The 24,161-nt window shown below is 35.9% G+C and overlaps 7 protein-coding genes and 1 non-coding gene across 14 annotated transcripts in view; 3 read left to right on the top strand and 5 right to left on the bottom strand.

Moving 5' to 3' along the window:
• Positions 1-1,509: 1,509 nt before the first annotated feature.
• LOC123008040 (2-oxoisovalerate dehydrogenase subunit beta, mitochondrial) lies at positions 1,510-4,658 on the bottom strand. The gene is made up of 7 exons (XM_044403612.1): positions 4,302-4,658; positions 3,804-4,084; positions 3,596-3,751; positions 2,927-3,098; positions 2,092-2,237; positions 1,732-1,818; positions 1,510-1,682 (listed from the first exon to the last, which is right to left on the bottom strand). The coding sequence occupies exons 1-7, from the start codon at positions 4,426-4,428 to the stop codon at positions 1,542-1,544; spliced, it is 1,110 nt and encodes a 369-aa protein (XP_044259547.1). The 5' UTR covers positions 4,429-4,658; the 3' UTR covers positions 1,510-1,541.
• Positions 4,659-4,906: 248 nt separating this feature from the next.
• Positions 4,907-15,760, bottom strand: LOC123008036 (centrosomal protein of 290 kDa-like). 4 transcript variants are annotated; one of them, XM_044403609.1, is made up of 22 exons: positions 15,281-15,760; positions 15,142-15,227; positions 14,909-15,091; positions 14,728-14,863; positions 14,544-14,680; positions 14,115-14,495; positions 13,882-14,066; positions 13,535-13,833; positions 13,185-13,486; positions 11,807-13,137; positions 10,895-11,186; positions 10,386-10,808; positions 10,163-10,335; positions 9,901-10,119; positions 9,646-9,844; positions 9,409-9,596; positions 8,824-9,361; positions 5,648-5,814; positions 5,411-5,600; positions 5,234-5,350; positions 5,096-5,179; positions 4,907-5,041 (listed from the first exon to the last, which is right to left on the bottom strand). In XM_044403609.1, the coding sequence occupies exons 1-22, from the start codon at positions 15,582-15,584 to the stop codon at positions 4,982-4,984; spliced, it is 5,994 nt and encodes a 1,997-aa protein (XP_044259544.1). In that variant the 5' UTR covers positions 15,585-15,760; the 3' UTR covers positions 4,907-4,981. The 4 variants fall into 4 exon arrangements, with proteins under 4 accessions (XP_044259544.1, XP_044259541.1, XP_044259543.1 ...); XM_044403606.1 differs by having other exon boundaries at positions 5,096-5,350; positions 15,281-15,757; XM_044403608.1 differs by having other exon boundaries at positions 5,096-5,350; positions 9,901-10,110; positions 15,281-15,756.
• LOC123008037 (cytochrome P450 6a2-like) lies at positions 6,038-8,843 on the top strand. The gene is made up of 4 exons (XM_044403610.1): positions 6,038-6,958; positions 7,289-7,866; positions 8,006-8,257; positions 8,627-8,843. Exons 1-4 carry the CDS (start codon positions 6,423-6,425, stop codon positions 8,791-8,793), a joined length of 1,533 nt encoding a protein of 510 aa, XP_044259545.1. The 5' UTR covers positions 6,038-6,422; the 3' UTR covers positions 8,794-8,843.
• On the top strand, positions 11,630-11,753 carry LOC123008330. Its single transcript, XR_006412946.1, has one exon. It is a non-coding gene; the product is annotated as a U4atac minor spliceosomal RNA (small nuclear RNA).
• On the top strand, positions 14,834-18,178 carry LOC123008042. Its single transcript, XM_044403614.1, has 4 exons — positions 14,834-15,903; positions 15,950-16,072; positions 16,117-16,241; positions 16,286-18,178. Exons 1-4 carry the CDS (start codon positions 15,714-15,716, stop codon positions 16,370-16,372), a joined length of 525 nt encoding a protein of 174 aa, XP_044259549.1. The 5' UTR covers positions 14,834-15,713; the 3' UTR covers positions 16,373-18,178.
• Positions 16,376-17,553, bottom strand: LOC123008041 (probable enoyl-CoA hydratase echA8). The gene is made up of 4 exons (XM_044403613.1): positions 17,388-17,553; positions 17,096-17,340; positions 16,753-17,047; positions 16,376-16,707 (listed from the first exon to the last, which is right to left on the bottom strand). Exons 1-4 carry the CDS (start codon positions 17,440-17,442, stop codon positions 16,427-16,429), a joined length of 876 nt encoding a protein of 291 aa, XP_044259548.1. The 5' UTR covers positions 17,443-17,553; the 3' UTR covers positions 16,376-16,426.
• On the bottom strand, positions 17,550-19,192 carry LOC123008038 (DDB1- and CUL4-associated factor 13). Its single transcript, XM_044403611.1, has 4 exons — positions 19,021-19,192; positions 18,255-18,969; positions 17,902-18,202; positions 17,550-17,848 (listed from the first exon to the last, which is right to left on the bottom strand). Exons 1-4 carry the CDS (start codon positions 19,088-19,090, stop codon positions 17,597-17,599), a joined length of 1,338 nt encoding a protein of 445 aa, XP_044259546.1. The 5' UTR covers positions 19,091-19,192; the 3' UTR covers positions 17,550-17,596.
• A 123-nt stretch (positions 19,193-19,315) lies between these two features.
• Positions 19,316-24,161, bottom strand: part of LOC123007125 — a 117,555-nt gene continuing 112,709 nt past the window's right edge. For all 4 annotated transcript variants that reach the window (XM_044402191.1, XM_044402192.1, XM_044402194.1 and 1 more), the window contains 3 exons: positions 21,795-21,926; positions 20,733-21,662; positions 19,316-20,273 (listed from right to left, as the gene is read on the bottom strand). In XM_044402191.1, coding sequence (XP_044258126.1) covers positions 20,064-20,273; positions 20,733-21,662; positions 21,795-21,926 — 1,272 coding nt within the window. In that variant the 3' untranslated portion in view covers positions 19,316-20,063. The remainder of the gene's footprint in view (positions 20,274-20,732; positions 21,663-21,794; positions 21,927-24,161) is intronic.

Raw genomic sequence — 24,161 nt, 5'->3', positions numbered from 1 at the left:
TGAAATCGATGAGAACGCAACTTTTAGCGAATTTTACACAATTTTCAAATTATAGAATCGCTTTTTGCCACATTATTTTTTTCATAATGAGTAGGTAACTTTTAAATGTCCTTTACTTAATAAATAGAATAAAAATAAATATTTCTACTTCGTCATTATGTCGGTGAGGATTTACTATTATCCATACCATTTTTGCAACTTTTGTGGTTAAACCTTTTATAATTGATTTCGGATTTTAAAGTCGAACACCTTTACGAATAATTAAAACAAATAAGAAGTATTACCACTATTGTCTCTCTAATAAAAAACACATCAATAATGAAAAAATATTAAATGTGTAGTTTATAATATGACCTAAAATACAGTTAATGCAAATCAGCATTCCTGCATTAGAACTCTAGACAAAAAATCAAGGTTTGACGCCGTCTGAAATGAAATTCTTTAATAAGGAAAGATCATAGCAATGTATTTAATTTTTTGCCTGGTAATTAGGTACTCTCCATTAATTTTAAGTACACGTTTCAAAATATCCGGAAATGCTCGTACATTTCTAGGACACTTTTTTTAGTTAAATGCGGATTTATTATTATTATCTAAGTGGAGTTGTTATGTTTTTGTGAGTGTTGTGATATGCCCGAAAGAAATGAACTGATTATTAAAACACATTCTTGAGCCAACACCACTTATATATAAAAAAAAATGAAGCATTGCTTCTAACGTTTATCTGTTATAATGACTTGTCATGAGGGACAAACTGTTTACAAAAATATCAAGCAGACTTTTTTTTATTTGTTGCCTACGCAAATAAGCTTAGGTGTGCATAATGTGAATAATTTGTCATGTAAATCTAAAATAATAAATACAATTATTATACATATTATAAATCATAAACTAAATGTCAAAATTAATAATTTGAAAGTCAGCTTTTATTGATTGTGTCAATGCAAGTTGCAACTTCGTATCACCATGTAATATTGCGTTTTGATGTACTTTTTTGACCTTTGAACCTTCATCTAGGGTCAGTCATAAAAGTGTCTAGCATTTACAAGTCGAAAATGTAAATGTTAAATATTTAATGTGGTAACTTCAATTTTTGTTTTTATTGCTAACGACCTGCTTTTCTTGCGAAGGACAGTTAGTCCAGGTTCTTGAATGACGTCATCCAGGATGGAAATGATGTAGAAATTCTTACATAAACAATTCTTGTTCTCATTTGTTGAATCCAAAGAAAATCATCACCTGACTGTCTAACATGAGTCGGCTGAAATCTTTTGCCAAATTAGACTTAAAACTCTCTATTACTTAACAAATAAATTAATTATCAGAGTGAATGTCCCCGGAACAATAACACGATGCAAAAAATTAGTTAGTCCACTAAGGAAACGTTCACTTACCTTTTTTCCGGCGACTTTCATCGCTCTCGTTGTTTCAGTTTTATTTGCAAAAATAGAATTTAATAAATACGACCCGGAAATCGGTTGAAAACAAAAGAAATTACAATTATAAGAAGCAATGCTGTTGTCACTTTATTAACCGTAATTTCAATATTCTAACATGTTACGTATTGCTTCCAAACATCTCCACTTATCTGGCAGATAGAAGGGCTCGAAAACGTGAGGGAACGGTGTGTCAAAACCCGTGACTCGCACAACAGGTGCCTCAAGATGCAAAAAACACTCCTCCTGCAAATTCCCAATTATTTCACTCGAATCGGTAAAATAAGTTGCGTACTTGGACTGTTGCCGCCAATTCCGCCCCAAATCCTCCAGTTAGCGGTGCTTCGTGGGCGATTAGGAGTCGCTTCGTTTTCTTGACAGACTGGAAAATCAGCAATAAATCAAACATCGAATAAAACAAAGAACCTTAAAATTATTTCTTCAGAGAAAAAAACAGAATGCGGTAATGTTATTGAAGTTTGTTTCCGGTTCCTTCAACCGGATTCGAGACGAATTATTTCCATCAACAATCCACGGCCACACTATTAGCCAAATGACGAGGCTAACAGATTCCCAATAATTATTGATACCATCATGCCATTAAGTTGAATTGGATTAGAGTAAAAAAATGTTCAACACAAGGTCACTTAATTACCTGACAGACAGTGCTTTTATCCCAGGGCAAAATCGAAACCAAGTCAATCACTTCACAGAAAACGTTTAATTGTTCTTTGGCCAGTTGAGCTACCTCGAGCAGTACGTGAACCTGAGTGCCCCATCCTATTAAGGTCACATTATTGCCTAGAAAAACATTTATTGATCCTTCATACAGAAATTTGAACATTCAAACATTGACATCCTTTCAAAAAATACATTGCACAACCTCAAGTAGGTTCCCCATTGATCCCTCTTTAGATAATTATTACGGCAATTTAGAATTCCGTTTTTTGGGGTAGCAAATGTGGAACAGTGTGCAACAAGTGGAAGGATCCATCCGCGTTACAATTGTAGGGTTGTTCTTATTTTGTTAAATAAGTAGGTCATCCTAGATGTTTTTCGTAAAAATATCGGTGTTTACTTGTATCGTATCTGTCACTTCCGGATTTATTTAAAACCCGCATCCGACAACAAAACCACTCGATCAAGCCGCAATAGCGACTTGAAATGAGATAAAATTGATTTTCACCCACGTAAACAAAAAAAAAATAAAGGCAACAATCTAAATAAATACTGCGCAATAAATCAAATGCATCAAACTGAGTTTCAAAATTATGACTCGCTTTTTACCGAAAAAACATGCGACGATGCGTCAATTTAGTAGAAGAGCAACGTAAAAGGTATCGAAATTTTTATAGGCTTTAGCAGTGCACTCATTTTGATTGAAACTGCGCGTTTACTTTCCTACTGCGCTGCTGAACGTTACTAGATCTCCAAGTATGTTTTAATATAAATATTAGGTTTACGTCGAAAATTTATCCTATCTGAAATACCTTCGAGCAAAACGTCTGCTCTTCCTATCGGGAGGACGAAATCGTCGACGGGTACTTCTTCCACAGCTGCCCTATATAACGTCTTAGGTTCAAAGATAATGCAAGGATCCGGGTCTCTAATACAGGCCGAGAGGAGGCCTTTCGCTTTTATTGGACCGCGTGGTATGACAACCTGAAATTTAAATCTATATGTTGGGTTGCCTATTGGTATTTTGCAACAAATAAAATGAAAAAAATTGTCGGAAAGCACTGAACTGTAAGAAATAAACAAACCCCCAAACAAAGGAAATAAAAACATTACATTGAAGTTTTAATTGTGCAAAGTCTACAAAAAATGGTTAGAGCACAAAGTCTAGTGAAATGTTAGGTACACTTTCCAGTAATTTATAACAATTAGTATAAATTTAGGGGTTTGCGTAAAAATATCTGCTATGTGGAACCAATTATTGACGATTTAGTATTGTAAATATGTACAAAACAATTATAGAAATATGTATTCTGATGTTTCAATATTTGTATATTGTGGATTAATAATAATTCGATAAATTTTGTGTGGGGAAACATCAACTAGTGTTTGGCCAGTAGATAAACTTGTGCATGTAAATGAATGTTTTCCATAAATTTAATGACGATATTTGCTTCATTGTCCTTGCCTGTCCTTTAACGAACCTTTAATCCGGGTGTATGAGCGAAATACGCCTCAGGACTTTGTGAGTGGTAAAGCCCTCCATGTCCTACGGCTCCGCAGGGCGCCCTGACAGTTAATTTTCCGCAATCATATTGCCCCCCGCTCCTATACCTCATTTTAGCAGCTTCATTCACCAGCTGCAATCTGCATTATCAAATGAAATTATACTGGAACTGTGTCAGTTTAAACCTGATCAAATGCCGGAAATATGTAATCGGCGAATTGAATTTCTGCTATTGCCGTAGAACCCATGTTGGCTGCACCGATCGCAAAACCAACAATACCCTGTTCGCATAGGGGGGTATTAAATACGCGACCAGGACCGTACTTTGATTGCAAACCCATTGTGCAACGGAACACACCACCAAAGGCGACGTCTTCCCCGAAAACTAGCGCTGTTTCGTCCTGTTTCAAGGCTAGGTCTAGAGTGTTGTTGATTGCTTGAAACATGTTCATTTTTTGGGTCTCACCTGAAAAGAGATTCGTTCCATTTAAAATTGTTATAAAATTGCTTTTGCCTCGGAATACCGAAATTTATTCAAAAAAATAATCTGATTTCAAACAATACGACTACGAGTCACGTCAAATATTTATCATTCGCTTAAAATACATAAAAAAGTCAATGACGTGTTTATCTTTGCATTCATCGTGTTTTGTTTGTAACAAGTGAAAACGGCGTCCATTTACCTTTAACAGGTGATTTTACGTCTGGCGTGTAAACAAAATGGTGTCTTTTATTGATTAGACTATGCAAAACTCTAAGTTCATTTTTGCTTTGTCGCAAACACACCGTACAAATTTTATTTAAAGCCATTTCGTCCAAATGAACTCACAACACTCACAAACACCACACACTATCTGGTTTATTTGAATTGAAAAAAAGTTCGGGTTTTCTGACCTTGATAACATGTATTATCATATTATATGGCATAATTTACATCATTTGTTGTTATCGGCAAAGAGATGTTTGAGATTTCGAAAGTTGAAGCAAGTGTGTTGAGAAATGCCGTCACATATATGAAGTGAGCGAGATAATTGACTTGCCAAGATAAGAATCCAGTTAAATGGCAAAGTATCGATTTAATGTATTGAGTGAAATGTTGGTCATCTACAATTTACCACTATAAATGATGGGGACGTACGGGGGCTTCATTGTCAACTGAAAGCACTTTGTATTTGTGCTAAGCACTTAGCTCCTCCAGGGAAAAGACAATTTACAATATAAAAGAACAAAATTCGGCGTTAATTAATTTTTGTCAAATTTAAAAACGCCCCAATAAAACAACATTTAATAATTGTGCATTTATTTATTTTGTAAAAAGTCGTGTAATAAAACTTAAATAAATGTAAAATGTTGATTCTTAAAGTTAAGGCTGTTCGCTTCCAGAATTCCCTGTTTTCCTGATTTCGAGTTTCAACTCTTCCAACTATAAAATAGAAAACTTGCAAACAAAATTTACCTCACTTCCCTAATTATTTACCTCTTGCAATAACGCTTTTTCTTTTACTGCCGCTCTTTGTAATAAAACTTTAACTTTGTTTAACAACTGTGTCTTCTGTTCCAACTGTAACTTTACTTGCGTGAGTTCATCTGATAAAAATGTTACACTATCACTAACAGGTTTGTTTGCTTTCAAAGCTTTAACCTCTTCTTCCAACTTGGCGACCTTTTGAATACTCTCACAATATTGCTCTTTGAGTCTTTGATGGTCTCTTTTCAACTTATCACCACAACCCTACAAAACAAAAATACAAATCGATAAAGCAATAAGAGGAAAACGAATTCAATTCATTACTGCACGATCAGGGTAAAAACGTTTTCCGGTCAACAACCTCTTATTTTCTGCTTGAAGCTTTTCCACCACTCTTTTCAAAACGAATATTGTTCGTTCTAATTCTGTTATTTTTTTAATATCGGTTTTTGGATTCAAAGCCACGTCCGAAGTGATACTTTCCATGTTTTCCTTCTTTAATACCTCGATGTAGCTGGAAATAATCGGGGTAATTGCGGAAATATTCAACTAGAATATTACTTTTCTAAATGCTGAATTTGTTCGCGCAAATGAGGTAACTCCTTTGTGGACTTTTCAAGATCTAGTTTCAATTCCAAATTTTCCGCTTCTAAGCAGAGATTGTTCTTTTGTAAGGTCGATATTGTATTCTGAAGGCGTTCTAATTCTGCGCGAACTTCCACACTGCCCTAAAAAGCACAAAATAATACAGCCGACACTAAACTAGACCATACATTTTAAAAAATCATTACGGATTATGAAATATAAAATAAAGTAGGCAGATAATATTTGGATAAAAAATTTACTAATAATAAGTTAGTAAAAATTAAATTAATATTAATTTATCAAATAATTGAGAAGTTGAGATACGTATGGGGAAAGTTTAAAACGTAAGAAGTGAAATTTCTCTGGCATTTCTTGTACCAACAGCCGCGTGAACTGATCTATTCAAGTTCAAGAAGCCGGTAGATCTGTGTGTGGTGAAGAAAGTGAAGTGCTTTCATACAAAATATGCCCTAATTATGATAGTTTTAGTGTTTCTGGACCATTTTTACGTCTTTTTTTATTTGTTTTTCTACATTTTTTTCAATGTCATAAGTTACATGATTTACGAAGGTGTTAATTTAGACGATGTAGCTCGCTATTCGTCGCTTGTAAAAATCTTCTTATAAGACTGAATAAATACCGCAAAAATACTTGTGAGAATCATCTTGTCTTATTAGTGAAAGTGGTTAACCCAAACACCTCGCGGCTCTCTCAGTGAAATTCGGTTCATCGACTCTAACAAACATTAAAGATGGAAAGTGCTGGAATTATTCTATTGACGATTTTCTTCTTCGTATACTTATATTTCAAGCACGCCTACACGTACTGGAAATCCCGAAACGTTCCCCAACTCACACCCACGTTTCCTTTTGGCGACATGGCCAGCGTCATTTTCAGACGACACAACATGGGAGATAAAATCAAAGAAATTTACGATCAAATGAAAGCGCGAGGACACAAATACGTCGGCTTGTACTTTTTTAGCAGAAAGGCATTTCTGCCAATTGATCCGGTCCTGATCAAGAAAATTCTCGCACCGGATTTTCAGCATTTCCACGATAGAGGAATCTATTATGACGAAGAGAATGATCCGATAAGTGCGCATTTGTTCTCGCTAGCTGGACCTAAGTGGAAAAATCTAAGGGCCAGGTTAACACCGGCTTATTCGCCAGGCAAATTGAAATATATGTTCAATACGGTCCTGGCGTGTGGGGAAGAGATGGCCGACATTCTTAAAGAAATCGCGAAACGCGAAGGAAAGGTCGAAATCAAAGAAATTTTGGCGAGGTACGTTGCAAAGTGTTTATTGATATTTAGGGTTTCGGGGGAAGTAGAGTATAAAGTCGTTACTGCTTTATCAGGGCTAAACCCAAGAGACGTGCTTTGCCCGAATTTACTTTTTTGGATAAAGTTTGTCTTGGAATGATTTGATTCCGAAAGAAAAGCCATTTTCCCCCTTGGGTATAAAGTGTGTATTAAAACGAGTGCGGAAATGCTTTATCCCTGGTTTTGAGGTCAGTCATATTTCACACTAACGCAATAAAACCTCAAAGTGACGAAAAATGTCTACCTTGAATAACTGCAATAATTCGTTAAAAAATCTTTCATTTTTCCTAGATATAGCACCGATGTGATCGGGTGTTGCGCTTTCGGGATCGATTGCAACAGCATGCGAAACCCCACGGCCGAATTCCGTCTGATGGGCCGTCGCGCCTTCACTCAAACTGTCGGCGACGTACTCAAAATGATAGTCATTCGAAGCTTCCCTCGTTTGGCTAAACTCCTCGGTTTCGGCGTTTTTTCCCCTACTGTCACTGGATTCTTCCAACGAGTCGTAAACGAGACGATTCGCTATCGCGAAGAAAACAACGTTACTAGAAACGATTTCATGCAGTTGTTAATTCAGCTCAAAAACAAAGGAAAATTAGAAGGCGAGGGCGAAGAGAAAGACGGCGCGTCGGCCGTCGGGACGTCTTTGACACTGGACGAGGCCGCGGCGCAAGCCTTCATTTTCTTCTTGGCTGGATTTGAGACGACGTCGACAACAATCAGCTTTGCGCTATTTGAGATGGCCCGAAATGAGAACATACGCACTAAAGCACGGACTGAAATTAACAAAGTGCTAGGAAAGCACGGAGGGAAGCTGACTTATGAGGCCACAATGGAAATGAAATATTTGGATACTGTTATTTCCGGTGTGTGAGGCTTTGGGGATTTAGTAATAATTGTTGCATGGTTTGGAACTTAAGGGAAACAAGAGAATTGGAAGTTCTAGTTGGTTCCACATAAGTGGTGTTAATTTTTTATTAGAAAATATTTTCTCTTTTGTTGCAGAAACGTTACGTAAATATCCTCCAGCACCGGTATTTCTGCGAAAATGTACAAAAACTTATCGCGTACCAGACACGGATGTCATAATAGAAGAGGGTTTATCGGTGTTGATCCCGGCTTATGGATTACACAGAGATCCTGAATATTTTCCAGATCCTGAGAAGTTCGATCCTGACAGATTTAATGAAGACAATAGAACCAAAATATGGGATTACACCTACATTCCCTTCGGTGACGGACCTCGCATTTGCATTGGTAATTATCAAGTTGATCACTAAGAATAACTTTCGATGACACACTTTACCGACGATTGTTTTTGACTCAGTTTACACGAATATTGGCTTTCATTTCTTAATTAGTAAAGGTAAATTATTTATAAAGGTATGAAAATCATTACTTTCTACTTATTTAATAAATAGTTCAAAATAATAAATCGGAATTAAATAAGGAAACACTAAATCAAATTATCGCTTGTGTAGGAGTCGCATAAATTTCCGCAAACATCCAAAGCATACTGTTACACCACTTGAGCAAATTAAAATCTGACCCATTTTCGCTAAGTTGTGACTATAAATCACCACATGAAATCGAATCGTAAAAATACTCATCGTATTATTGTTGCAGGTATGCGTTTCGCCATGATTCAAATAAAAATCGCATTAGCGTTGATCCTGAAATCCTTCGAATTTCCTCTGAGTGAAAAAACAATTCTTCCGATGAAAATGGAAAATTCCGGCATAATTTTGGCTCCGATCGGAGGAATATGGTTGGATCTGATTGCCTTAGAATAATACTGCAATTTAAAATAAAGCTTTACTTACTTTTGAAGATAATTCCAAAATCGCAATTTTCCTCTCCTGTCCCTCAAGTTTTTCCTGTAGCATTGCTGCGCCTAAACCGCCCGAATGGTATTGTTGCATCTCGAGTTTCGAAGTTAAAGCTTCATTTTCCGAAATCAGTTTCATGTTTTCAAGTTTTAACATTTCAATTTCGTGATTGATATGTTGAGCGGTCCCTGTTTTCATGTTTCTTATTTTATTCTCGAGATTATATTTTTCTCTTTCCAAACGCTCGATCAGAATTCTGTAGCCGGCGCAAGTCTCTTGCAATTTTTCAAAGTCTGCCTCTTTCGCCTTCAATTTGTTTTTAAGTTTCTCGGAGAGTTGTTGAAAGTGTTTTTGTTTATTCCATCGTTCAAAATTTTGCGCAATTTTGACTCGGTGACCCTCATTAATAGAGATTTGTGTTGTTAATTTATCCTTTAATTCGAGAATTTCGTTTTCTAATGAAGTGACTTTCCTTTGAAGTTGCTCTTTAATCGACTTTTCGCTTTTGTCGCTGCGTGCGGACAAAATTGGTCTACAAGCTATAATTTACGAAACGATATTTTAAATAATGAAACTCACTTTTTTAAAAGTTTTCCTTTTAATTCGCGAATCTCTTCCCTTGCAGTTCTTTCACGAACCAACAATTGATCAAACCTTTTCTTAATGGCTTCGTGTTCTTTCAATAATTGCTCTTTAGTTGATTCAAGTTCGCTGACTTTGCTAGACGACTCTGAATCAAATTTCTCAACATTTTTCCTCGCCTCGCTCTAAAACGTCAACACACATTATAAAAATTCTAATCTGTGTAGACTTCACTACTTTGGCGTGCCGTAATATTACATTCAGCTCATGTATTTTATCATCTTTTTCTTTAAGCTGCTTCTGAAAATCGAAATCATGTCCCGTTTCACTCCTGTACTTGCTGATCATTTGTTTTAGAGTCGTGACTTCCTCCCTCCACTTTTCCGCTTCGCTTTTGTACGCCATTATTTCATTACGATGCAAATCCTCCAAGCTACAAATTGGTCAGTACAGTGTAAATAATGGATGAGCGCTTCAGGATAATTATACTCTTTCCCGAGCTTTTGCATTGTTTCTAGTCTATCGTTAGCGAGAACGCGCCATCTGACGGCTTCCTGTCGGCTAGCCTGTAATTGGGACTCCAAACTGGAAACCTGGGTGCGTAAATCCGACAATTCGTCCTCTAAAGATTGCACCTGAAGGAAATATTGCTCCAAAGCTGCTTTACTGGGATGAGCACCGTTCACGGCTGATTTCAATCTAAACAAACTTCATTAAATAATGCAAACTTGAGTAAATTTAAACCACTAACTCGACAACTTTCTGTTTCTCCTCAGTCAGGCACTTTTGCAACACCTTCAGCTCGTCTCTCATTAGAGATGCTGCCATGCTGTGTTTGTCGCGATCCTCTTTCAACAACGATTGGTATCTCAAAATGTCCTCTTCCTTCTCCTTCAGACTGTCCTGAAAGGTTTTGAGCGAACACTGCCCACACAAAAATAATAAAAGCCGAGTTTTAAGTGAAATATAATCACCTTAAGAGACAAAATTTCTTCATTTTTATTTAAATCAATTGTTTCAGATACTGTTGGTACTGCCGCCACTTCTTTTTTACTCTGTAACTCCATAATATGTCTTTCGTAAAACGTAATTTGGCTTTGTTTATCCACGAGTTGTTTTTTCAGTGTACTTAAAGACAATTCATTTTCATTTATTTTGTTTTTAAGTTCTTCAATAGTCTGATCCTTAACTGCGATCTCTTTACTCAACTGCATGTAATTGGTTGTTTCCTTGTGATCAATCGTGATTTCGGTTTCTAAATCAAACGCGAAATTTTTATGTAACGTGAATAATTCTTCCTCTAGTTTAATTATTTGTTCATCTTGTATTTTTACCCGATCAAAAATATGTTGAAGTTGAGTTTCTTTCAAAGCACACTGACGCCTATATTTTATTTCCTGAAATTTTTTAGCAAACAGTATAAAAAAAAACTCTAGACATTTTATATAGTTTAATTAAAATTCTAATTGCGATTAACACATACGTTAAACTCTGACGATTTTTTATCCTGGTGGCTGCTCAAAATTTCTTTAACCGCCTCAAGGTTAGTGAAATTTGATTCTAAAGCTTGTTCGAGATTTTTAAGCTCTTTCTCGCATTGTTCTTTGAGAATCGAACTTTCATTAGCTGTTATTTGAGCGTTGTACAAATTCAAGAAAGCTTCGTGTTTATCACTAATAGCTTGTTTGATATTATTGATGAATTTTTCTTCAGATGGTAAGGGTACACATCCCAAATACTGTAGCTTTGATTTAATTAAAAGCTCACGAAGTATGCTGAAAATCAATAATAATGCGTTAAAAATCAACAAGGTGTCTCAATAAAGTTTTTTTTAATAAACTTAGCAAAAGGAAAAGAACTTATGTTTTATGATAAAGACAAAATTAGCTCATAAAAAAGTATATAAAATGCAGAATTTCATTTCTATTGTAATTAACTATAATTACATTATAGTTACATCATAAAAACATTAAAATTTGGTCATAATAAAGTGTTGATTTATTTTTTTCTTGGTTACTAGTTCTCAAGATAAACACGTATTTTTAAGCAAATTATAAATAACCTTACTTTGCTATAATCTGTTTTATTATTATTAAGATAAATAAAATTAGAATTTGTTGTTTGTTTGTGAAGCAATTCAATAGATGTCCCTACTTTTTCTACTTCCCTCATGCGCAAGTCTCGAAACGTTATAAATAAAACCTCATACAGACGATCGTTCTTCCTTGTCTGGGGGAGCTGAGTGTTCAATGATCAATTAGTGAGACCACTCCTGCTGGCACCCATAGATTTTAAAATTCATCGCACCCGCGCCCAGTGCTGCGAGTGCAATTTTTGGAAAGCCTCCTTACTTTATAGGAGGCGCTCATTGAAAAAATTAAACTAAAAAAAATACCTGACTTTCTTCTGCATCTCATTTTCTTTCTCAATGGCATTCAAAGATTTCCGCTGCATTTCTTTAGTTAATTCGTCGTATTTCGTCTTGCAATCGTGCAATTCTTCGTTTAATTGCTCGATTTGACGCTTGTATTCGGCTTCTTGCAACCGGGAATGCGACAGTTCGCCGCCTAAGCGAGCCATTTGCATCTTTTCATCGGAAATTGCCTGCAAATCGACGATTTGGTGCTTGAGGTCGAGTAATTCTTGTTCTCTTTCTGCATTCCAGTGACTGATTTCTCGGTTGGAATTTTTCAATAGTGACAACTTTTCCGTTAAATCGGCTGCAGACGAAGTCAAATTAGTGTTAATTTGCAAGAGTTCGTTATATTTCGTTTGGAGCGCCTTGTAAGTCGCCGTATCGATAAAATTGACGAGTTTATTCTCAGCGTCTTTCAACTGTTCCTGCAAGACTAGATTCTTCTGTAAAATTTCGTTGTTGTATTTGTCGGTTTGTTTACATCGATCTTCGGATTTTTGTAACTGTTCTTTCACCAGTTCGTATAAATTGTTGGTGTGATTAGCTCTTTGCCTTTCACTAATTTCGTTCGCTTCACTTTGGGCCAGCTTCTTGGCTAAACTTTCGATACCTTCATCACATTCATTGACAGTTTGACTTGCATGTAACTTCGCAGACAGATTCAGTACTTTACTCTCTAACTCGGCTTTCTCCACTTGCAAATTCTTGCGAATCTCTTCCAACATTTTAAGTTGAAAGTCTTTATCTTGACAAGCTTGATTGTATTTCGTCAATAAGTCGCGATATTTTAGTGTTAACGTTTCGAAGTTTGTTCGTAATTCGTTGTGATCATTGGGATCGACCGCAAATTTCAACTGATTGGTTAAAATCTCGACTGAGTTTGTTAAAGTTTTGTTTCTTTTTGAGAGATCGTTGATTTTTCTCAAACAAGCTGTTTCTGCATTTGCTAAATCGGTTTGTAAATTCGTGACCTGACTTGTTAGTCTTTTTATGTCACTTTCAAGATAAGACCGCTTCCGACCAAGTATCACATTATCTTCAGCAAGAAGTAGAGATTTAGACAAGATATTCTGATCCTCTGAAGACTCCGTAGCCAACAAACTTAATTGTTTTTCTTTAATTTCATTTGCTTCCTGCAAATCACATATTTTTTCCTCATATTCTGACATTTTATCGGTCACACTCTGTTTCTCATTTAAATATTCTTGATACAACAAACCGATTTGTTGCCGAATTTGATCAAAACTCTCTCTGTACGATAAAAGTTTTGCTTCAATTTCATCATCCCTCATCGAATCTTCTTCAAGTTTCTACAAATTAAATATAAAATTGGGAACATCACGACTACGCTAATTACCATAAACAGATCTTGCAAAGTTTTGTGTATATTAGTAATAGTAGTTAAATCTGCTGTGGCAATCGCATTTGAAAGACTGAAATCGACGAGATCTACACTTTTCTCAGAAAAACTTTTAACCGATTGTGATTCTAATCGTGCTAATCTCAACTGTTCTCTAAGTTCCGAGTTTATACCTTCCTGATTATGCAGTTCAGCCTGTAGTCTCATGGCCGGGTGATACCATCCCGAAATATGCTTAACATCCAAAGCTCTTAGCAGTTGTTCAAACGTTTCAGATTTTACCACCTTCAAACTTGTCTCTGTAAAAAGTTTTAAAAATTTATCGAGTAAACACAAACTTTTAATACCTTTTCTTGTATTCAGACTGTCTAAAATTTCATGCATTCCTTTTCTCAGTGCCTCGTTTTCCTCGACTAAAGCTTTGATTTGATTTTTAGTCGAAATGTCTTCGTCCTGTGACCTACTAGTGTCGGGTTGTTCTGACATATGTTTCTGGTTGTGAATTTGCATTCGAAGTTCTAATTTTTCTTCCTTCAATTTTTGGACTTGTTTTTTCAATGAAGATATTTCTCTTTTCTGCTGTTTTTGCTTAGCTGTAATTGCAGATGTGTTTACAAACTCATCGGACGTAATTCCTAGTCTGTCCCTATATAAAATAATTCAGTTATGGAATGCTATAAAAAAGTCATTATACCTCAAAGCTTGATTTTCTTTCTCATAACGATCACACGAGTCTTGCAATTTATTCGCAGATTTAACCAAATCCATGATTTGTTTCTCATTAACTCTGTTTTGACTCTTAAGGTGTTGAATTTGTGTCAAATATTCCGATAAATCCGAATGTCCTTTATCTTTGAGTTTTTCCAAAATGTCCTTGATCTAAAAATTTATTGTAATTTATAACAAAAAATTGTTTAAAATACCAACATCATCCTCCTTGTGTTCCACTAGTTTCTCAACATGTGTCAACTCATCTTGTAAGTCTTGGGCACGTCCATGAGCCGCTTTTAATTGCTTCTTCAATTCTTCCAAAGATTCCGACAATTCGTCAATTTTCCGACTGTCTTCAGTCTTTTCTTCCTTCAAATTTTTAATGATTGCGGTTGTTTCCTCCATTTCTTTCACTGCTTCGTGCAGTTGTGTCTTTACTTCCATCAACTGTTTTTCCCTTTCGTTTAAAATTTTATTCAACAGTGCGACCTGCGATTCGCTATCTTGTGGCAAACTCGACAACGAAGAGTGATGACTTGACTGCATTTGGCGGGATCGAAGATCAGTAATTTCTTTTTCTTTTTCTTCTAATATTTTCTAAAATAAAACTAATAACAAATAAAATTAAACAATACAAAACCGTACCTTCCATTCGTCAACTCGCATATTCACTTCTTCAGTGAATTCTTCCATTTCACGTTCAAAATTCTGTTTCTGTTCCAAAATTTCGTGAATTTCATCGCGCAGATTTTCGTTCTCAGCCAAAACGCGTGTTAGATTGTCTACAAAATAATTTTTTTATTCTAAAATATAAATTTTTCATTCTTACCGGAAAATTCGTTTTGTTGTATTTTCGAAGCTTTCAAATTTTCAGTCAACATTGTTAATTCCTTTGTGGCAGCAGCAAGTTCGTCTCTGACAGTTTCAAGCTTTTCACGTAAAACTACATTTTCTTTTTCTGCTATCTGTAATAATCGATAAAAACTGAAAAAATATATTCAAGTCTATACCTCGATGTCTCGTAAAAGATCTGAAATTTGTTTATTTTTGTTATGTAGAGTGTTGACAAGCTCCTTGTGTTGCTCCTTGATAGTCTCAGATACATCCGATTGATTGTCTTCTTGGTTAATCACTTGTAATTCATTGATCAAACGACTCCTTTCTTGTTCTAAATTTGCAACCTTTTTTTGAAGCTAAAAATCAAATAAGTCAGAAATTACTTGAGCATCTATTGAGAAAATACTTTGTCAAGTTCAGTTAAATTCTTTTCATTTAAACGGACTTGTTTCTTGTATTTACTCTTCAATTCCAAATATTTTTGCTCTAAACCTACAATAACAAAATTGTATCATGTCTTATTATTAATAAAAAATAAGAAATACTCTCAAACTCCAAAGAACTCGATTTACGCGACTTCGAACTTCTTGCGTCTGTATCCGATTCCAATTTCTTGGTATCTTCTTCACCTTGTTGCGTAGCCAATTCGTCCAATTTATGTAATAAAATTTCCACTTGTTCCCCTTTATATTTTAAAACTTCCTGACTCACTTTAATGAGTCTTACACATTTTTTTAAATCCAAATCTTCACCGTCACAGTTATACCACGTCACTGTATTATACAAATCATCTTTTTCTTCTTCAGTAAAATCTTCAGGAGAGCGTGAAAACAAATATTCCCAATCCATTGTCACGGATGACTAACAGTCATATCACGGTAGAGCTTTGACTTGTTTATACCAAGTTGCTAGGTGTTTTCCATACAAACAAATAAAATTTTTGGAGGGAAAATTGACTTTTGTGTCAACTTAAGAATAATGTACTGTGTTTTACAATATATTGACTACCTTAATTTCAAACGATTCAGAGATACTTCTTCGGCAACTGTAACAAGTTTGCAGTCTTCAGATGAAGAAATAGTTAATTCGACATTGTATTTTAACCCTAACTGTACTTTACAATTAATCTTGGATTATATTTGTATTGAAGCACATTTAAATGTGGATGGTAATTTTCCTTGAGAAATAATTATGTACATAGAGATTCTTTTAAGGTACTAATTATGATTTGTGCAATGGAGATGGTGATCTTTTGGGTATAAAAGATTACAAACCGAATGCTAGTGGACTCACTATTTTTCATCGGAGAGAAACTTATTTTCTTGTGATGATTAAGAGTTGGTAGAAGTTTATCAAACAATGAATTTATTGCCATTTTTAGGAAATGACAGTGGTACCACAATTGAAGAAATAACACCGCTTCTAAATCCTCAAAGTACGGCTTATCAAAATTTAATTAAAAATATGAATAAAAAGTTGAACAAGAAGAGGAACTCTTTTGCGAAGGTTTTATCGTTATTTATTTTGAAAGCAATAAACGTTTGTTTCAGAGACGCAGTAATAGCAGCAAACACAGTATAACTCCCTCCCAAAGCTCAAACACTAGCACTATAAATAATTCAAAAAAAAAGATTTAGTGCTAAAATTTAAAAAATAGATTTATTAACTAAATTGACTAGTACACAACACATTCACAATTTACTCTTAGTTTCAAACTCCTTCTCCCAAACTTTCAAGTCTGGCACTTTCAAATTCGTCGATTTTCCATGTCTTCCTACACCGGCAACAAATCTTTTAGCCCCCGCGATAGATTCAGTCCTCACCACTTTAACTCCATTCTCTTGTTCATATTTCAAAAGATCTAAATACGCTGAATTGAAAGCCGCATTATATGTTGAATTTCTATCAGTCAGCAAACACTCCTGAGGAAATTTGACTAGCGAATTCGCGAGTTGGATTGCTTGTCCCAGGGCTAGTACAAAAATTAAAACATTTACCACTAAGAGCTCGCAATTACCTGTCCCACATGCCACAATCCTGTTTGCTACACCCCACTCAAAGGCTTCTTTGGCATTAAGAGAGCGCCCTGTGAGGATTAAATCTAACGCTCTTGATAGCCCAACCATTGCTTGAAGTCTCACTGTGCCCCCGTCGATTAAAGGAACACCAAACCGTCTACAGTACACCCCCAAAACTGCAGTTTCCTCCATGACCCGCAAATCGCACATTAGAGCCAACTCCAAGCCGCCCGCAACAGCGTATCCGCTTATGGCAGCTACCATTGGTTTTTTTATGAAACGTAAAGTTGGGCCCTGGAATAAAAAATAAGAAAAATGGGCATATAGCAGCGTGAGTTTTACCATCTGGCCTTGAGGGTTAAATGTGGTGTCAGAGTTGTCCATTTGAGATAGGGAGTTTAGGTCGTAACCGGCACAGAAGTTGCCCCCTGTCCCGTATAAAACAGCAGCTTTGACTGTGTTATCATTTTCAAAATCTTCAATAGAGTTACGGAGTAAAGTGGCTGTGCTGGGATCAACACAGTTTCGTTTCTCTGGCCGGTTTATACCAATGGTAACGATTTCTCCAATTTTTTCGGTTAAAACCGCTAAGTTTAGAAGTTAGGTTATGATCATTGATTTCAAGTTCACTTACTTTGGGGGTTATTGCTGTATCGTCGCATTATAATTGAAGAAATTTTTGTTGCCATCAGAGTGTATTTTCATTGATTTAAGTGTACTTTAACCAAAATATATCAGCAACCTTGAAAGCCAGAAACCAGATCACATAACCTCAATTTATCTTCACACAATAGAATAATATTACGAAATCTTTATTTAGAATAACGAATTACAAAAAGTTTATTATTTATCTTCCTTAAGGACATGTTTCTTTCTTTCTGGCTCATAAGGCACCTCCCCAGGTTTAGAATGAGCCCTTCTGTTAGCTTCTTTCCTTTTACCCTTCTCTTTAATTGTCCTAAGTTCATTTTGTGCGTTATAAATGTGTTTAGGGACATGTCTATGTCGTGCTATTCTTCGTACTTTTGGATGTGTTGCATACTTTTCTTTGAGAGCTTCACTGTAATTGAGAGCAGCTCTTTCTCTAGGTTTGAGCTGCAAAACAAACTGAATTAGAGACCAACATTATTAATTACTAATTGACGTACTGGTCCTAACTTCTCAGATGCTCTTGCTTTCCATATCCTAATATTCATTTCATCTGATCCACTTAAGATATATTTGTTATCAAGGGTCCATTGTACACAAGTAAGACGTTGTATGCGTTTTGTGTGGTAGATTTCCCTGGAATGGCCTTTGTTTGTTTCAAATATCCTGACTGTTTTATCATAGCTTCCACTAACAAATTCTCTACCAGTGGGGGCATAATCTATACTGGTTACAGCCCCAACATGATCCATATGGACATTCACAGGCCGATTTAAATTTCTGGTATCGAAAGTATACAAGCTGAAAAAAAAAAATAAGTAAAATTGAATAATACATAATTAGAAGAAAATACTTGTAGTCCTCATTAGCTCCTGTGAAAATAAAAGCTTCCATTGGATTCCAGCAAATTTTATTAGTTCTCAACTTCATAACAACTTTTCTCAAAGGCTCACTATCCCTTGTATCATATAAAATGATACTCCTATCACTTGCACACGACGCTATTATGTTAGTTTCTATTGGATTAAAAGCGATATCATGTAAACTATCAATCCCCCACTCAAAGGTTTTAACAGGTTCATTTCTGGTTTCCTCCCAAATCTGACACACCTCCCCACAAGTTGCAAAAACGTGACTACTTATATGATGAGTAATTCCCGTTAAAATTGTCTTGCTAATGACAGTATTAACGGGTTCTTCATCTTCTCCAACATCCGGAGCTTTAGATTTCCAAGTTTTGATAGTTTTATCATCACCAAGAGTTATAAAATGATCTCCTGATGGATTATAAGAGATACCTCTCACAATGCCCTCATGAGCTACAAATTCGCGGATGCACAACTTTTGGGGTAAATCCCAGACTCGTATTTCCCCATCATAAGAACCGCTGATCAAAACAGAAAGTCTCTTAGGATGTTTGGAGATGCAGGAAACACCATCTCTGTGTCCGTCTAAATTGCCGACAAAAGGTTTAGCAAAAACTTTTTCTAGTTTGACGGCATTTACAGCTCGGGTGTATTCGCGGGCTGCTTCAAAGGGGTGCAAAGCAGGATCGTAATTACGAGGAACTGAAAAAAATGTTTTTTTTTTTAACTTTTTCACAACATTTATAAACGTACCTTTATGAATATCATGTTTTGTCTCTCTGAGATAATCGTCTGGGTTTCTACTAATCACTTTTACCTTCATTTCTTGTAAAGAATAGAATAAGAAGTTTTTAGTCGATTCTTGTTGTATGTATGTATAACCACAGAACTACATAACCTAAAAATTCGTAGACACACACGCGCCTGTCAAATTAGTGACTTTTGGTTTTGTCTATTGTACATGTACTCTAGCATCTTGTGGAGCGGGAGATTTGATTCAAAAAAGCACTATTAGGTAGACATGTGGTAAGAGGAATATAAGTGCTTATTTATAAATAAATTCAAAATTTATTACAAGAAATAAATAAATAATATACAATTTTAACCTGTACATCTGTATACTTGTGCAAGCTTACGGATTAGACATGCTATTTACGTAATGAACATTAGATGAAACAAAGCAGGTATGTATGTTACACACAGAGATAACAAAGGAATTAGAATAATTAACCATTTTCGTGACTAGTATACAAAATTAATGAGTTGTGTAATTTCGACAACTGGGAATGGGTTATAGGTGCGTCCGTTATTTTGAACACTTTTCGCTTTAACATTAAGTTAACAAGTTACAAAGTGTAACAACAAGTACAAACAATTGACAAAACAATGGTTGTTCTTAAAATATAGCTCGACGATGGCTCTCAATAATTTCAACTTTTTTTGTATATATTTACAAAAAATTCACTGCGCATATACGACTAGGTGACTTAAATTAATTTTACATTTACATATAACAGATTTCATTGGTCCAACAAATCACTGACAAAATTTATAAGCAAAATTCATTACCAGCAATTTTTGCTTGTAAAGAGAGGATACAACTGTAAGTAAGTCATAAATTTCGCCTCAAGTAAAAAAGAAACAAAACATGTCAATTTGTTAATAAGTACACTAGTAATAAATCGTGGAAACACTTTATTAATTATTATTCAAGGTATCACAAGGTACACAAAATTGCGTCTTTTTTATTCACATTTTTTCTCGACTAGTTCACTGTCACGACGACACTTTTGGTTTTAAACGTTTAAATCAGCCATCATTTTTCGGAAATCTGCTAATGTGTTATAGTCCGGATCCAAGTCAATGTCGGCGAAATCTCTCTTCGAATCCGATTTTACGAAACTGGGATTGTAGCGACTCAGAGATAGAGGACACGGCAGAAGTTCAGGCATCACAGAATGGTGCGTTATCAACGACGTCAGCGTCGTAAACTCTTTCGTAAAGCCCTGCAACAAGAAAGCCAACGTTAACAAAAACACAATTAGTTAAAAGATTGGCCACTCCCGGAACTTTACAAGCACAGTTAGCGATTTATTTTATGGCGTACTACATATTTTACCGACCCTTCAGCGCTATTTGTATTTTACTGCAACCTTATGGATTTGAAAGGTTTCAAAGTGATAAATAAGCATTTCTTCGCCAGACCTTCAAGTAAATTTTTGTGTAAAGTTACAATCTGTGTAAATTCTCCAAGCTTTCGCTAAAAGCTCGATGATAGTACAAGAATTCAACCAAGTTTGTTTTATCTTTCGTTATCAACACAAACGGTGGTAATTTAAAAGTTTCGTCAAGCCCCTTTGTTGACGTTAAGTTTAAATAAGTGTGGCCCTCGGGTGCCAAGTCATCATTACACTTTGATACCCCAGTCTTTTGATAGCATTTGCCAAACAACAATTGAAGCCCACCTTAATTTTGTAGCCTTTATTCGTTCTGACGATGAGGTAATGAGCGATGCCCGTTGGCTGAAAGCTCCTCGGCACTCTGAGTGAAAGCGCAAAACATCCTGGTTTGCTGGTGCTTTCCCTCACCATGAAAGCTCCCACCGGTTCTTGCGCTAGTATTTCCAAGGCAATTTCACGGGGTATGCCGGCTTGAAACCACGGAGCCGTCCTCAGTTCGCCCTCCTCTTTGTTATTTAAAGAATCGGTTCTTTCCGGAAGTGGGGGTGGCGTCGGTGTTAGGCCTAATAAGGTGGTTTCAGTCCCGGTTTGTGGACACGAACTGGAACTGCTCGAACTAATCTGAGATATCCTTTTTGATTTGAATTCTTGTTCCGTCGAAGCGGGCGAGTTTTGCAGAAGTCTACTGTTGTCAATTTCTATATGTTTGGTGAGATTCGAGTTAATGCTTTCAACGATATCGTTTTTTAAGTTATCTACAACGTTCGTTTTATTGATGCGATTATCCGCATCGGTGGTAGATTCGTTGACGTAGCCACCCGAAAGCGGCCGATTCGTGGGACTCCCCGGAGAGCTGTTATTTTCGCTCACTAAAGGACAGCTGTCTTCGTCGTTGTCGTGGTGGTTGCCAGTCAGCCCCATTGCGATTCGCTTGATCAAGGGCGGTTTTTCAGTCATTCTTTTATATGAATTCATTTCAGTCGGAGAATTACTCTCGTCGCTGCTAGGGGTGCTCTGCTGGGACTGAGGCTTCTCAGATGGACCTAAAACGTTGTATTTATGGGACGGTTTCAGACCGGGAATTGTGGTCGGCGGCACTAGACGCAAAGTCGAGGCTTCGGAATTCGTCAGTTGAACATCCATTTCGCTCGACTGATTATTGTTTGCTTGATGCGACGATTTATCTTTCTTCAACGTGACCGATAATTCTTTCGTCTGAAACAAATGCAAACGCATTAAAAGTTGGGCCCGTATTTAATGGATAGATGGGGGAGTACAAATCGTAGCATTCGTCCGCGTATTTTTTTTTTAAATATAAACTCGTGTCTAATCGTGAGAAACCCTTACCCAAAGCACTTTATTCGTTTGTGTTTGATCCAATTGAGATGCAATTACGTCTTGAAAGGTGGGTTGCTTCTGCAGCTGCGCCGCATAAGCCATCCGAAATGCATTTCCAACAATCGAGTTGAGTTCTTCAGCCTGAAACAAAAATTGCCAACAATAAATAGGGCGATGACAGAAGTTTTTTACTGGGTCCCAAGTGTGACCATCATCAGTGTTATTTTTCATCAAAGTTTCCCTTTCAAACAATCTCCATTAATCACTAGTAATCGAAGATGTTCTTGACTTGACGTTACGTGCGGTCAAGTGATAAATTGGCGAAATGATCGCTGCCGCCGTCCACTGCTATGCAAACAAAAGAACCGAAATCGACGCTCATATCGACTTTCATGTCGGTTTTAGGATGACAGAGCTTTGAACATAACTGGACTTCTTTACGAACACTTTTCTGATATACAAGAGAATAAAAATTGAAATTACCGAACATTTTATTAAGTAACTGTAAAATTTCGCTGCATTTAATGATAGACACAGTAAAAGCAAATTGAAACGACGGGTTTATAGTTACTGGAAGTACGTGGATTCATCTGTCTATTCCATGTTGTTATTTCATTTTTCTCAAAGCGTTAGAAACTGAATAAAAATAAAGCCCCACTAGGGATTCCATAGAGAAACTTTTACTGCACTTATAGAATTTCAGTTTTATTAGAAATGCTCTAATAACACGTTCTGTTAACTTTATTTCGCTGAAAACAAATTGATTCGACTTTATTAACTCCTCTTTAATTTTAATTTGAAACATCATTTTATTGCGAAAATTAATTTCTCAATTAATATATTATTATTATATTATTAAAAAGTAGACGTAAAAAGATCTTTAATAGAAAAAAAGATATAATTAAGCCATCAGCAAGCCGACTACCGCAAGCTACTTGTTCCTATTTTTTTAGTATAATTGGAATAATTATCGCATTATAATTTTTAATAGAAAAATGTCTGTAAAATCAGTGTTGTAGTCTACTTAATATTTTTAGTTGATGGAGCGATGAAGATGAATGTTGCTTTTAAGGTCAGTGTGGGAAAAGCAAAATGCAACTGGATATGCAGTGCTCATCCATTACTCAAGAGAGGATCATTTGGATTAGCTGTTATGCGGTAAGCGAGTCCTAATCAATCAAAACGTGTTTAAGTCAGAATGCATCCGGTGTATGTTCTTGATAAATAATTAATGACTGTGTTAAAGAAGTGGAAAAGAAACGTAGTTAAAAGTGCAAAAACAGTGGATTTCTTTAATCTGAATTGACGGTTGAACGGTAATCAAATGACTTTAGTTAGTTCTCTCCCGCTTTGCCTTATAATTAAAGTAGCCACAGCTCGTTAAGCTAATTAATGACTTTGCTTATTCTTATACGAAGTCAAGTTTTCGACGAGGGGAGTGTGTATTTTATCATAATTCTTGCCTTGATTTTATTTTCGGTCTCTTGAGACTACTTCAATTTATTTAGCAAATGAAGTGGTTAATGAAACCTTCAAAAACACTCGATTATTTACCCTCACATTAACTTCCAGGTTTATTTTATTAGTAAGTTGATTAGGGTCCCTCAACTTCATAATTTGAAGTTCTCATTCATCATACATTAACCAAATTACTTTCGTACATGTATCACATCAATCTCATTTTGTGGCACTTGCGAATGTCAAAGTTAAATATTTGAGCTTTCTGTTTGTTGTAAATTGTTCCGGGCCGCAGCATCAATCACCTGTTCATGTAAGTCATGATTAAATTGTTGTATCAAAACTCTAGATGAAATATTCAGATGCGCGATAATTATACCCTCCTATCGAAGCTGTCTTTAATGAACAGAATGCTTGGCGTGGGTTTACGAGGCAAAGGCCACCACAGGTGGATAATGGATCGTGCGTGTTGCTATCACTCAGAAATCACCGAACACGAAATAGCATTCAGACGGAAAACTGTTCTATTTGCTTGCTTTCTACTATACGTGGAGGTAACTGACGTCTCAAGGGACGTCGCAGACACTTTCCGCCACTCAAAGAAATTCAATATTATCGAGGTTAAATGCCATAAATTGGACACTTCAGCTGCGACGAATAATTCAGCAGGAAATTTTGTCCCCAGATTTTACCATGAATAAATTACATAAAGGACAGCAGGACAAAAATTCAAGAACAAAATTGCTATGATTATCTGGAAAATGTTTGGGTCGATGCACACGCAAATCATAGCTAGAGAGAACGGTCAACTAGTGCCATTTCTACAAAAAAACGCTTAAAAAGAATGATTATTTAATTTCCAGATATTATAAATGCCGTTACACAATGTGGTCACAAAAGCGTCAGAAATATATTGCG

The sequence above is a fragment of the Tribolium madens genome, unplaced genomic scaffold, assembly GCF_015345945.1.
Source record: "Tribolium madens isolate multiple individuals breed KSU strain unplaced genomic scaffold, Tmad_KSU_1.1 Scaffold_3;HRSCAF=73;Tcas5.2_LG2, whole genome shotgun sequence".
NCBI lineage: Eukaryota > Metazoa > Arthropoda > Insecta > Coleoptera > Tenebrionidae > Tribolium > Tribolium madens.
Note: the sequence above shows the minus strand (reverse complement) of the source record. Positions and strands in the feature narration are given on the sequence as shown.

Coding starts and splice junctions, on each gene's coding strand:
- LOC123008038 (XM_044403611.1), bottom strand. CDS start 19,090: ATGAAGGTAAAAGTGATTAGTAGAAACCCAGACGATTATCTCAGAGAG. Junction 18,970..19,020: donor AAAACATGATATTCATAAAG/GTACGTTTATAA, acceptor CATTTTTTTCAG/TTCCTCGTAATTACGATCCT. Junction 18,203..18,254: donor GGAGCTAATGAGGACTACAA/GTATTTTCTTCT, acceptor TTTTTTTTTCAG/CTTGTATACTTTCGATACCA.
- LOC123008037 (XM_044403610.1), top strand. CDS start 6,423: ATGGAAAGTGCTGGAATTATTCTATTGACGATTTTCTTCTTCGTATAC. Junction 6,959..7,288: donor ATCAAAGAAATTTTGGCGAG/GTACGTTGCAAA, acceptor CATTTTTCCTAG/ATATAGCACCGATGTGATCG. Junction 7,867..8,005: donor TTTGGATACTGTTATTTCCG/GTGTGTGAGGCT, acceptor CTTTTGTTGCAG/AAACGTTACGTAAATATCCT.
- LOC123008042 (XM_044403614.1), top strand. CDS start 15,714: ATGTACTGTGTTTTACAATATATTGACTACCTTAATTTCAAACGATTC. Junction 15,904..15,949: donor AGCACATTTAAATGTGGATG/GTAATTTTCCTT, acceptor GATTCTTTTAAG/GTACTAATTATGATTTGTGC. Junction 16,242..16,285: donor AGAGGAACTCTTTTGCGAAG/GTTTTATCGTTA, acceptor CGTTTGTTTCAG/AGACGCAGTAATAGCAGCAA.
- LOC123008041 (XM_044403613.1), bottom strand. CDS start 17,442: ATGGCAACAAAAATTTCTTCAATTATAATGCGACGATACAGCAATAAC. Junction 17,341..17,387: donor ATACAGCAATAACCCCCAAA/GTAAGTGAACTT, acceptor TTCTAAACTTAG/CGGTTTTAACCGAAAAAATT. Junction 16,708..16,752: donor GATTGTGGCATGTGGGACAG/GTAATTGCGAGC, acceptor TTTTTGTACTAG/CCCTGGGACAAGCAATCCAA.
- LOC123008036 (XM_044403606.1), bottom strand. CDS start 15,584: ATGGATTGGGAATATTTGTTTTCACGCTCTCCTGAAGATTTTACTGAA. Junction 13,487..13,534: donor CAGTCTGAATACAAGAAAAG/GTATTAAAAGTT, acceptor AACTTTTTACAG/AGACAAGTTTGAAGGTGGTA. Junction 9,597..9,645: donor TATTACGGCACGCCAAAGTA/GTGAAGTCTACA, acceptor TTGACGTTTTAG/AGCGAGGCGAGGAAAAATGT.
- LOC123008040 (XM_044403612.1), bottom strand. CDS start 4,428: ATGGCTTTAAATAAAATTTGTACGGTGTGTTTGCGACAAAGCAAAAAT. Junction 3,752..3,803: donor TATTTCCGGCATTTGATCAG/GTTTAAACTGAC, acceptor TGCAGATTGCAG/CTGGTGAATGAAGCTGCTAA. Junction 1,819..2,091: donor ATAAAAGCACTGTCTGTCAG/GTAATTAAGTGA, acceptor CTGATTTTCCAG/TCTGTCAAGAAAACGAAGCG.